Here is a 12,633-nt window from a genome sequence, read left to right on the forward strand (position 1 = left end):
AACTGGTGAGACTTCCAAGATAATGAAGATAATGAATCTCCTATCAAAGGCTTTCATCTCGCCGAACAATATCTACATTCTGATATTTTGTGCGTTTGCCTTTAAAAAGATCAGCTCATTTGTTAGCGTAATTGTTGCTTTTTAGCTAACACTACAGCTAAAGTATTAATATACTAAAAACTAGGATTCAATATATACGTAATTTCAAACTCTCTTTACAACATTAAGCCAAATGATAAATCTGATTTTGGAAAAAATACATTTCCACAAACAACCCAGGCTTCCTCTTTAGACAAGGCAGCATTTTCTTAAAAAGCTATGATGACAGTCTCCCGCCCTCGATATAACACAAATTGCTTGTTTGCTGCGACTCGCCATCTGCCCACGAGCAGCGCCTGGCACGCGACATGTGCCCCCGGTGGCCGTCTAACTCGGCTCTGCCAGGTCTCGTCTGTCTGGACTCTTCCCACCTCCATCCTCGCAATTTTCTCGAAGTCCAACAGGGAAATTAAAATCACCCGCTATTGTAAGGATTAGCCCCGTCGTTAACCTTCACACTTGACGGCTTGTTAACGGGATCTTGTTCGCTCCGAAATGTTTTTCGGTATGAGATATTTACATTTCGTGGAAGGGCAGAGGTGTTTACGGCTGCATGTTGGCGTTAATGGAGGTTTGCTGTTTGGCACTTGGCCATCCTCGTCATGGCTGTTGTTTCCTCTGCTTCACAATTGGAGCACCACTTCACCACCCTCAGGCTTTGTTCGATTTGATGCACTTTTTCTGAAAAAGTTTTTGGAATCCAAGAATATTACTTTCGACTTGTCCCCTTGTTCATTCATTTATAATTGCCAATAAGTCATTTTCAAAATTTTGCATCAAGAATGAAATCCATTTTACCTCAACTGGATGAGTCTAGGAAATAAAAACATGTTTTTGTGGATTATAAAATTAACGAGCCGAAGATGCAAATGACAAAATCAGACAAACGTTTTAAGAAGTTTACGCTGCTAAAACAAAAAAAGTAAAAGTGAGCTGGTCACAAACAGCTAGCAGAGCGCAAAGGTTAACGAACTAAAGATTTTTGCGCTTCTATGTTGTTGTTTTTTCGTCTTTTTCTTTGCATGATTGATTGCAACGATGTCCCTCCTGGACCGTATCGCTTGTTAACTTTTTTGTCCTTCAACTTCTGGACCCTGCGGTGGAAGGTCTTTGATTTATCGGTTTCTTAAAAAGGTTATTTTTTCCAGTTGGATCCACAGGAAAGAAACAGGCAATTGGAGGAAGAGGAAACTTCTGCTTTAGGAAAAAAAAAACAACAATAAGTAAATGTCACTGAGCAGAAGTTATCTTTTCACTGCCTTTTTTTTTTTCGGCTGTAATAGTTGACCCAGTTAATCAGATGACGGAAAAATCATCCCGTTACGTCCGGTGAAATTGAAATGTGATCGGTTAAAGCAACTGTCCCATTGGCTAATTTTTTGAAGCATAAAATCATTGATTTTTTTTTTTCATATTTCAGATTAGATTCAAGCTAGATTCAAGCTAGCTTGGCAAAGATCGATAAATAATGCAGTTTTACTTTGCCTCAATAGTTTTTCCCCCTTCCTGTAATGTTTCTCGACTGTCACACAATGGAATTCACATTCAGGTTCACTTCTTATTAAAGGTCAATTTGAGATACCGTCCATACCGCCGGCTGTGTTTATATGATTGCTCCGCTTCAGTATTAAATTCTCTGACACACTCTTACCTTCCACTCTCTGACTTAGTCTGCATCATGGAGACATTTGCATACTTAAGTTTTGATGCAGCCTCTTGTTTATTCCTCCGCCTCCACCGACGGTTATCTACTTAGTTGGTTCAATTTGCACCTATTACGGACTTCCGCTTTCATTTCGGCAGATGGGAGCAGGTTGCCTAATTATTTTTTCGGAGGTGGGGTAGCGGTGAGTGCACTTGAGGAATTAACCGCGCGGGTGTTAAACCAAGATAGCGGAGCGAGGACGCTAAAGCAGAATTTAGATTCACTTAATCAATCATGCATGAACAATAACATATTAGGCTAGCTTTTATTGCCGTTTGCTGGCGAAGCGCCATGAGCGTCTGTTTGCCAACAGCGCGGCCTAGCTCTTGATTAAAATGCACTCCGTATTCATATTTTATACGACTTGCACCTGCAACAGGTGCGTGTTTGTTTCAGGACAGCAGGCCGGTGCGAAACCTGAAACGGTGACTCTTAACGCGGTGTCACTGACTCACTGCCCGACCTCTTCGGCCTCTCTGATGACACGGCGTCATGTAAGAGGAGACCATCGGACGGCAAGCCGCAAGGGATTCAATACCTTAAAACAGGCCTCGAAACATTTGCTAGCGGCGTAACGAAATCATGGTTGGCACATCTGGGTTCGAATTTCAGCCTGTCGAAATGAAGCTCAAACAAGATGCCCCAAGATAGCGGCACAGCACTATTTTTATCCTAATGAAACTCCTTCAACCATAAGATTCCACGTTCCATGTTTTTTTACAAGTTTAAATGTATGTTTTTGTAATGATTATTTTTTTAGGTGTTCTCACTATGTTGCGGATTTTCTTCGAACGGCCGTTTACACTACTGTGATTGGCTGACGACTTGTTGAGGTCGTACCTCAAATCATTTTCCTAGTAAAGTAAAAGAAACAGTTAGCGCTCTTTTTCTTTTCATCCTCTTCCACCAGTAAAACAAATTACTGTGTGAGCTTGAGTGTTTGAATTGATTCATGTTGATAACTCTGCCCCCATCATGCCCGGCCGGCAGCAGGAGTAAATGTGCACCCATAATGCATTTCTCCGATGTCGCCTTTTTTTTTTTTTTCCTCTCGGTGCTTTAATAACTGCTCATCTTTATAATGATCTTTTCCCCCCCCCCCCCCTCCCACAACTGTTTCACTTTTTTTCCCCCCTCATGCTTCTTACTCTGCTTCTCTCTGGCTCTACTAACATCTTCAGACTGGCAATATGAGGGTAAGAGGGCTGTTGTTTTAGTTTCCTCCTCGTGTAACCCCCCCCCTTTCATCGGCTTACCTCCCCCATCTGGCGGCCTCTCTCATTACCTGCGTCAGCTCGTCGCATTTCGCCCGGCGGTACCTCCATCAGCGTTTTTTTTTTTAATGCCGCCGCTTCGACCGCCCTGCTTGTCTGCTGTCACTGTCACGCTGCCCACCATGCCACCGTCTAATAAAAGAAAAAAAATTGTCAACTCTTTTTGTTCCCACCTTACTCCAATTAGTATGTCTGTTATATTGTATCGTGAATCCTTATTATTGAGTTTCACTTTTTTACCTCCACTACTACTGGAAAGCGTTTTAATGATGATTCATGAAGTGAAATTTTTGCTCCTATGAGTCTATTGTTTTGTTGTTGTGGGACATATCCAAGAACGACAATTATTAAATCTGGCGTCTTCCTTTCTTGACAGAGTGTAAGCTGTCCCGGCCCGGCCCCCCAGCTACTATTGTGACCATCGACGAGGAGAGCCCAAACGGTACGTAGCAAAGCGCCGCAATGTGCTAACTAGCAAATTAGCAAACATGTTGGCAAACATAAGTGTTGTTGTGCGCTGAGCTGATTAGTATAAATGACTTAGACGGTGTGATACTATGTGTGCAACACGAGAATGGTGGATGCTTGAGGCACACGTGACATACTTGAGTTGCTCCTCGATCACATCTGACATAAGCTCGGCTTTGGATAGCGAGCCGTCTTCTCACATCTGATGGGTGTGTGAATAATTGCTAATGTGTGCTCTTGAGAGGAGGAGCTCCGTGTTCATGTCATCGGTGTGTATTCCCTGGAGGTATTAGCATCAACAGAGCTTAATGAGAAGGTTGAAACAAGGAAGCTTGTTAATTAAAGGAAATTGACATGAAAGTAAGCATTTATTGTACATATTTTTTTCGACTCAAATTTGATCCGTTTTGATCTTTGAAATGATTAAAAATACCCTAAAAGTCGTTCAGTCACAGTGGCACGTGACCCAAAATTGATGAACGGTTGTCTAGACTGAGGCTGTAAGCCAAATCGTGGAAGTGTACAAATGTCAAAAATGTTTTTATAATAAATAAAGACTCGGCTACAGCTGTAATTTGGTGTTTCGCCGAGCACTTGGAGGCCAGATGAGCCCACAGCCGAAAGCCTTGCTGACGCACGTTGCATGCGTGGGCTTTGCGCTAATCCCCCCGCTCATAAACTCCTCATTTACCTGCGAGCGGACTCCCCTCAGGCTGCGGCGTCCCTTTATATTCATCTCCGACCGTGATGAAACGACCCGCCGTTCGTCCTCGCCGTAATGGAATGTAAAACAGACCGAGCCGGCGCTATTGACCAAAGTAATTATCCATCTAAATGTCTTTCACCTCGTCATTGCCGTCGCGGCGCGTGCCGAGAAGTGGCGCACAATAAAAGTGCGTCCTTGTCCGGGTCTTTCCTAATCACTGAGTTTTAATACGGCAATAAAAAAGAAAGAAAACACAATCACCTGAGTGTAATTATTGTAATCCCGTTGGCGGGATGCGCTGCTTTGAATTTGTTCACTCGGTGCAAAACTACAGACACGATTTGATTTACTTGCGTGGGAGTGTTTGTTGATAGCTCTTGAATCAATTGCTTCAATATGGAGAGCACTACTTATGGTGGATTTAGTTTCAAGTATTTTCCTGTCTAAAGAGGTCCAACATGATGTCATTCAATGTCAACCTCCAAAATTTTATTTCTAATATGTTGCATGTACCCCCACTCGTCAAAACACGACCTTCTAATTCATAATGACGTTTGTGGAAAATGAGTTAATCTGTTTTTATCCATTTTAGGGGGCGGCCATTTTGCCACTTGTCGACTGAAAATGACATCACAGTTGCCATTTCAGGTCACAACCAATCACAGCTCAGCTTCAGAAAACTGGTGAGCCATGATTGGTTGTGACCTGGCAACCGTGATGTCATTTTCACATGACAGTAAGTGGCAAAATGGCCGCCCACTAAGATAGACAGGTGGAATTCTTTTTCGGTTTAATTCACATTCCACAAACGAAACAGAACATGTTTGGACTAGTTGAGCTGCACAGACATATTATTTCAGAGAAAATTTTGAGGTTGATGTTCTCTTTAAAACAAACAAACATGCACTCTGACTCTCCCGGGCTCTTCACAGAATACATTTAACTTTAGTTTGAGAAACAAGACAAGAGAAGTTTGTTGTTCACTTCCACCTGTCATAGCACTTTAGATTTTCTTATCATCAGTTGTCTGTGATGAAATTCTCTTTGATTCCTTCAAAAACAGCAACAACCTTTGACACGAGCTCTGAAAAGTAAGACTTTCCCCGTGCAACTTTTTTTATTGCTTGTTTTGATTCCAAAAAATTTTTTTTAGCAACTTCAGAGAAAGTCTGAGTACTCACGAGGGAATATCGCTGTCGAGGAGTTCAAATGAAGCATGCGATGTTTAATTTATCTAAACCGCCACTTCAGGTACGCGCAAAAAGCCGAGCTGTCTTCTATAAGCTCCCTTTGTTTATTCGGTCTACCAGATAAATTCGAAGCGGTTAATTAGATTGGGCGATTTAGGGGATAAGAGCTGTGGTTGTCAGCAGTGGGAGTGTCTGGATGAAATGTTTCATCTGGTTGATGCAAAGCGCTAGTTAGCGTCTCCATAAACAAGGCCGCTTTCTCCCGGCTTTTATCTTGTCTGGGCAAATTTGTGATTTGTACCAACTGTTGCCTCGAATGTACACGCTCGCATATAGGAAACGAGTAATAATCGCTGTCGGAGGTCTTTATTCAGGAGAAGTCAATTTAGGGCTCTTTTTTTTATATGCTGCATGTGCCAGGATGGATTCACTGTGCTGATAAATGACTGCCGCGTGAGTGGGAGCACTCACGAGAAGAAAACACTTTAGTCCCGGCCAGCCTGATGCTGCAAAGCAGTATTTCTCGATATTTACTGAGCCACATTTAGCATTTGAAAAATTGGATTGTAGACCTCCAAACATAATGTCATAACAAATATTAGTATAGAATAATAATCATGGTTAATTGCAACACCAGGTAGGCACAGACAGAATTTTTTTTTGTTTACTTTCTTATGGTGTTCCACAGGGTTCAATTTCGAGACCCTTTCTGTTTTCATTGTGTTTTCTGCCCCTGGGAGCAATCTTAAGAAAGCGTGGTATTTTCTTTCTCTGTTATAATGAAGGCCTAGGTGTTAATGAATTTTTAGAATTTTAATGCAAAGAAAACAGAAGTTCTGGTGTTTGGTCCCGGTGGACCTAGGTCATTGTACCAACAGTAAACCGTTTCGCACTAGAGTTTTAAAATGCTTTGGATTACTAGAATGCACGTTTGATACCGACTCACTCTGCACTTTTGTGCTCCATTTGCACTTTTGGTTAGAAGCTAAACTGCACTTTTTGTCAAAGTTGGTAAAGTTAAATCTAATCTCTGAAGGGAGACTTTTGAGCCACCTTGTCAATAGCAATTCCAAAACCGCAGCACTTTGTCATTACTTGATGCACTTGTGCTCACTTTAACGTCCTCTCACCAATCAACTGTGTCCTACTGACAACATTCCGAGGAGAAAAACAGCATACGTGTCCGTTTTTTTTTTTGGTTTTGTTTTACGTTTCAGCTCATTTCTAAAGCCGATCCATAAATCAGCCTCGCAAAGCTCGTCAGGTAGAACGAGATGTCACATCTTCGCCCATGAATGACGTGAGACACTGCAGACTACTTTCGGACTATTTTCCTTTACCTTAAGGATCCATTTCGCCCTCTCTCCCGCCAACGTTCTGGGCCGTTTCACTCGAGAGAGCCCGGAGTTAAGAGCAACCTTGTGTCATTAAAACGCCGCAGCGAGCTGAAAGGCAGATCGTTATTACCTGGCAACCCGTATTAAAAAGGCTCGTATTTTCTCCATAGCAAAAATACCAGGTGGCCGCCGAGTTGCCTTGTGGATTCAAAGGTCTCAAGGCAGCTCTGAAATCTTACCGGTTTTAACAATTAATGAGATGAGCCGGCCCGAGCGAGTGGAGAGAGATCGACGTCGCTATGGACTCATTATCCTCCCTTCAATTTAATTCAGTCACTTACACTATTAGGCATCGGCTCGCAGGTTATTGCTTCGGCCATATTTGATCTTTTCCGAGTGTTTACCGTACCTGCTAACAGAATACTGCCATTTTTTTTTTTCCCTTTCGTGAGCCGTAATGAAATGTCACAAGGACGGACGGCATCGCAGCAGAGTACAGATGATGCCGTTCACTCTCATTGGACGCTGTCCTTAGTTTAGCTTCTAGTTGCTTATATTCTGTCCATTTTCTGAGTTAATTTTGAAAAAAAAAAAGAAAACCATGACCTTGTACCAACTCAGAAAGTCTACAAGACATGAGCGCATATTTTCTTCAATTCCATAGCTGTCAGTCAAAAAGTAGTTGCTAGCACGGAAGCCAACGGAAAAGTTTCATATAGCTTTGCATAAACAAGCATCATTTGTAACGCCGCTAAATAGACGGGGGAGTCGAAAAGCAACAATGCATAGTGAAGTTTAATGACTTTGAGTTGACCATGTGTAAAGAAACTATTAAATAAAAAAAAAAACTGTTGTCTTGTTTACAAGCCTGAAAATAATCCTTTATTAGGGGCATTCCCGTGTTTATTGGTTCACTGTAAAATAAAACCTGCCTCATTTAATCACACTAACCACCCTGAAGCCATAAGGTGATTGCATTTTCTATTGATTTATTTGGAGGAAATATAGTGGGAAAGTCTGCCTTGTAAAAATAGCCACCAAATCTAATTATACAAATTTAAATCCAATTCACTGGAGTCTGTCCTTCCACCCTCATGAAAATAACTGACAAGCCGCTAAAGATTTTTTTTTTTTACTCTTTTTAATTGCGTGCATGTTCTGCATGGCTAAGCAAACTTCACCACATCAGACTGCTCTCACTCATTAAATGTGTTTGAGGAAGCAACGCTAGCTATTAGCTCGTCTATGGTGTTTGCCATTGTGTGTTAGCATTAAGCTAACATACAGTTTTTTTTTTTGTCATTTCAGACAGAACCGTCCAAGCAATTAATGCCACTTTTTCTTCCTCAACAGTTCCTCTTATCGTTCATCCTCTCAGTCCAGTGTTTTTATAAAACATGGCCGATTCCTCTTTTTCTGAAGGGTATTGCAAAAACAAGGTGGAGAGCAACCATCTGGATGCTGCCGTTGCCCAAGTGGCCAATTTGCTTATGCGGAGCAAAACAAGCTCTTGTGTGCTTCATTTGCAAAGTGTATGGCGAGAAATGTTTTCAGGGAGAGGAAAAAAAAGAAGAAAAGAAAATGACAATGTGCGTAAGAGAGCATGACGCGCTGTTTATCGTGTTTTCTATCATTTCACGCAGATGTCTCATTAGATGTTGAACAGGTTCCCCGTGTATGATCACGTCCAGATATGATGATTGCCGGGGTCATCAATATGTAATTAGAGGGGGCTATGGCAGCGATACAAAAAAAAAAAAAAAAACGGATTAGCGCACACCTGCTCCTGGATTAGAGCGCAAAACAAAAGGTCGGCAGGGGTCGGAGGATTTGTGTCGTTCCTGTGAAGCTCCCGACATGCACGTTGTCGTGTCATGTTTTACGTTTGCCTTTTATGTTACGAAAAGTTGCCTAAATAAATATATACTCAATGATCTTAATATTACTGCAAGGTCAGGCTGAATAATCGGGTGATTTAATCAATATCAATTGGAGTAATTATTTATCCCCGTTGCAAAGGTGTCTTTTCAAAGCCCATCACTGTTTGATATGCAAATAAAGCCCACAATTAACGCGTATTGTGTGGATAAATGGTCGTCATAATTGCCCGTGCGCTAGCTCTAATTCAATTTGTGCTTATTCTCACCACTTTATAGAGGAAGAGGCGTCGATGTAATGTTCACTTGGCTAGCCTCATTTGCATATTAGCATAGCTGCTTAATGCATTTTTCTTTTTCAATGGGAAGTCATGTAAATAAGAAATGTTTATTTCATGATTTGGGCGTAATAAAACTGAAAATTAGCTTTTTGTTACAGAAAAAAAAAGTACAGTTCTATTTATGGGCTGCATATGTTGTGCATCGTTTACCCATGCTAGCTTTGTTAGCGGATTTATGGAATTTTCCGGTGTCTGTTTTCTAATTTTTTTTCCTGAAACTTCAACTGGGACTGTCAATCAAAAGCTTGTAAGACGCATTTGGCCTCTTTTGTGGGAATAAAAGCATGTTTTAATTGATTTTCTAAATTCCCTCAGGATAATAGACAGCTATTGTTCATATTGTAAAGTGTCAGCCATTTTAAGGCTCTAATGGACTTTCTCCACATGTTCTCCGGTGACGACAGTTATTCCCACTTGGGACATTCGCTTAAGTAGCCGTCGAGCACTCCGTCGTTCAAATATCAGGAAGATGCTTGAAGCTCATATGCTTCTCGTATTTTCTTTGTAGTCGTTGGAAAAGAGAGAGACGTAGACCTGCTATTTTTGAGTCTCGCAGACGTTGGAGCTGTTGGGGACGGACGGCGTAGCGAGATATTTTGCTTTAAAACTTTGAAATCACTCTGAATTTTAAAATTCAATTCCACAGCTGCGTTGCTTTCTGTTGCCGACTTTGAAACCCTTTCTGACATTCCCTGACATGTTATTTCCGTCGTCATGTGATTTCGCCGCGTACGATAACAAATTATTTATTAGTGACCGAGCAGCCCGTCACGATACTTTGGATGTCTTTCAACACAACTCTGGACAAACTCACAAAGTCTGTCTGACATTTATTATCAATAGAGACGCCCCGGGCTGTAAATCACGCCGACATCTTGGAATTGGAAGCTGCAGAGGACTCGGATACAACCCGAGCTCAGTTCTGACCTTTTACAGGTTACGCTGTAGCATTTAATTAGGTTTTCAAGACTCATGTCCCAAGTTTATGAGTTTATACAGCGAGATGAAAGCGTCCTGCTTAATGCATACACTACTCAAGAATTATTACTCGAAGCCTGATCCCCTCACGTCCAAGTAATAACTTGGCAACAAGTCCTAATTTGAACAATACTTTATGTTTATAAAAGTGAGAGGCCATTTTTCGACTCGGACTTGATTGTCTCTTAACAGTTCAATGCTTACTTGAGACTTGATGACTAAGAGGAGATTAAGGTATGGATCCAGACGGACTTTTATTTGCTCCCCTGAAGTATTTTTAAGTGCTTTGCTCGGAAATTGCTAAGGGAAGTCCACGTTGCAATAATGTTCACACTAAATTATACTATGTCCTCAGTGACTTGATTTGGAACAAAGGCTGGGAGTATAATTGTCCAAAAATGGTAAAAAAATACTGTGACCATCATGAGCAGGACATTATTTGTAGGTACGGGATGCTCTTTGCTGTAAAATACGTCGGATAGGAACTGCTTGTCAAGGCTCCCATGAGCGAGGCACTGAAGGGATCTATAAAAGCGTATGGAGTGGATATAAAAAGTCTACACACCCCTGTTTGGTTGCAAGGTTTTTGTGGTATAAAAAATGTGGGAAATCATATGAAAAGATTTTCACTGTCATGAATAGATATAAAAAAAATAACAGTTTGGTTGCATAAGTATACACACCCTCTTCTATCAGGGGTGTGTTCAGAATTTTCAATGTCCTGTTCAAATTCATGTTGCAAAAATGGGAGTCCTCATAGCTGTCATTTAAAGTGCCTGACTTGGAATTTGGCAGGGGTGTGTTGACTTTCGATTGCTAACCCATTTTTGTTTTGAAGTATTTCACATCTTATTTGCACATCAATGCAAGTCATCAGGCAAGTTAGTGCAACTCTGCTGCCCGTTGTGTATGACTTTGGAATCGGGAAGGGACGTTTGCAATCTGGCAGTTACGGACAATTCCCTAAACCGAATTAGCAGGCTGCTAGTCCGACGTGGAAAAGTAGATAGTGTCGCCCAGACTGAAATTAACCCACTTTCAGAGGATGGCGGACTGTTCATTGACAAAAAAATCTGTTCAAGGGGGCCACGCTGGAGCATGTGGCTGCGTACCCATGACGACCATATTCATGGAAATCTAAAATGATAAAAGAGGTGCTGTACGTAATTGCGTCTTTTGGAACCTTTCTCGGTACTAAATGAAACGGATGATATCCGTTGGCGCAGACGCAACACACATTACGTCTTGTCAAAAAATATCCAAAGCTATTAGCCCCAATTAAGCATTTGGAAAGCTTCGATGGCACTAACACATCTTAATTTAGCCGTGGTGAGGTTTTAGCAAGGTTGCGCATTGTAGCCCATGACAGCTGCTATGTGAAGTTATCTGGGCATGAAGGTTGGATAAAGACATCATATGTTTCATCGGGCGAGATAATTGAGGTTAACAGAAAAAACACCACCGGCTGCCATGATGATGACATCATGATTGTTTACATGGCAACGTTGCGCAAGAGAACCGAAAGGTCTCAGACGACTAAGCTATCAGTGTCGGTGTTTTCACTATTGATCCAAAGTTTTCTTATTCTTTCAGGCCAAAGTTATTTAATTAATGGACTAATGGAGCCACTTAAAAGTCAAGTGACTTAGCAGCTCTTAGAAAAAACAAACAGCCTTCAGCAGGAGGGCGAAAGCTGTCCGAGACGGCGGCGATCCTGTGGTCAAGTTCAATCGATAGTAATTACAAGGTTAGCCATTGACGCCGACGTGCCGGCCGCCTTCGGGCTAATCGTTAACGGCCACATGAAAGGCTTCTTTATTCCAACATGGCCGAAACTGGACACATTCAGAGTTCGGTAATAGGGAAGTACCGTTACTTTGGGAACATTCTGTGGCGTCTTGGAACCTAACAATAATGTTGAAGTGAGTTAAGGAGATTCATTTAGACAAAAGTAGTGCTTCGGTGCCATCATAAATCATCTTGGTGCCAAGAAACAATTTCTTTCCATGAGTAGACGTCAATAAAGACAGTTCGAAACAATTTTAGCATCTTGCAAATATTGTATACTGCTAGCATGTTTAATTTTTTTTCAAAAATACTCACGGGAGTGAATAATGTCCTCCCTGCACTGAATTCCACTCAATCTTGTTTTCAGGCACGGTTCTGGTGGAAAACATGCAGATAAACGGCCGCGCCCAGGACCCGGGCAGAACCATCTCGTTGACCTTACTGGACAACCACGACTACTGGGTCATATTGGAACCCACGCGGCAGAGGCTCTTCCTCAACAGCACCGGCCGCGTTTTGGACCGAGATGTAAGTATGCAACAAAATCAAAATGGACCCAACGTTTGGACCCTTTTTAGTTTGCTTTTATCCTCTAGTAATTAAATAACAATTGTCTCTCGTTAAGGTCCATTTACATTGTAGAAGTATTGGTTTCTTTTTCTGGCCTGGGCTTAAGCGCTCTTCTGGTTGGTGATTAAAGGTTTATAAACACGCGTTTATTTTATATTCATCGTAACTCCAGCCTGTTCTTTATTGAGGTCATTAATTCTTAAACCCAGAGAATAGTGGGGAGCTACTAAAATTAAGAATAGATTAAATAGAAATTAATAGCCACTCTGGCTCCTTGCAATAAATTGGCTTGCGTTTTTT

At 41.5% G+C, this 12,633-nt stretch overlaps 1 protein-coding gene across 2 annotated transcripts in view; it reads left to right on the top strand.

Moving 5' to 3' along the window:
- LOC125979042 (protocadherin-15) overlaps nt 1-12,633 on the top strand; it is a 106,365-nt gene that overhangs the window by 36,842 nt on the left and 56,890 nt on the right. For both annotated transcript variants that reach the window (XM_049737083.2, XM_068652471.1), the window contains 3 exons: nt 2,986-3,000; nt 3,455-3,520; nt 12,131-12,291. In XM_049737083.2, coding sequence (XP_049593040.1) covers nt 2,986-3,000; nt 3,455-3,520; nt 12,131-12,291 — 242 coding nt within the window. The remainder of the gene's footprint in view (nt 1-2,985; nt 3,001-3,454; nt 3,521-12,130; nt 12,292-12,633) is intronic.

The sequence above is a fragment of the Syngnathus scovelli genome, chromosome 12, assembly GCF_024217435.2.
Source record: "Syngnathus scovelli strain Florida chromosome 12, RoL_Ssco_1.2, whole genome shotgun sequence".
Lineage (NCBI taxonomy): Eukaryota > Metazoa > Chordata > Actinopteri > Syngnathiformes > Syngnathidae > Syngnathus > Syngnathus scovelli.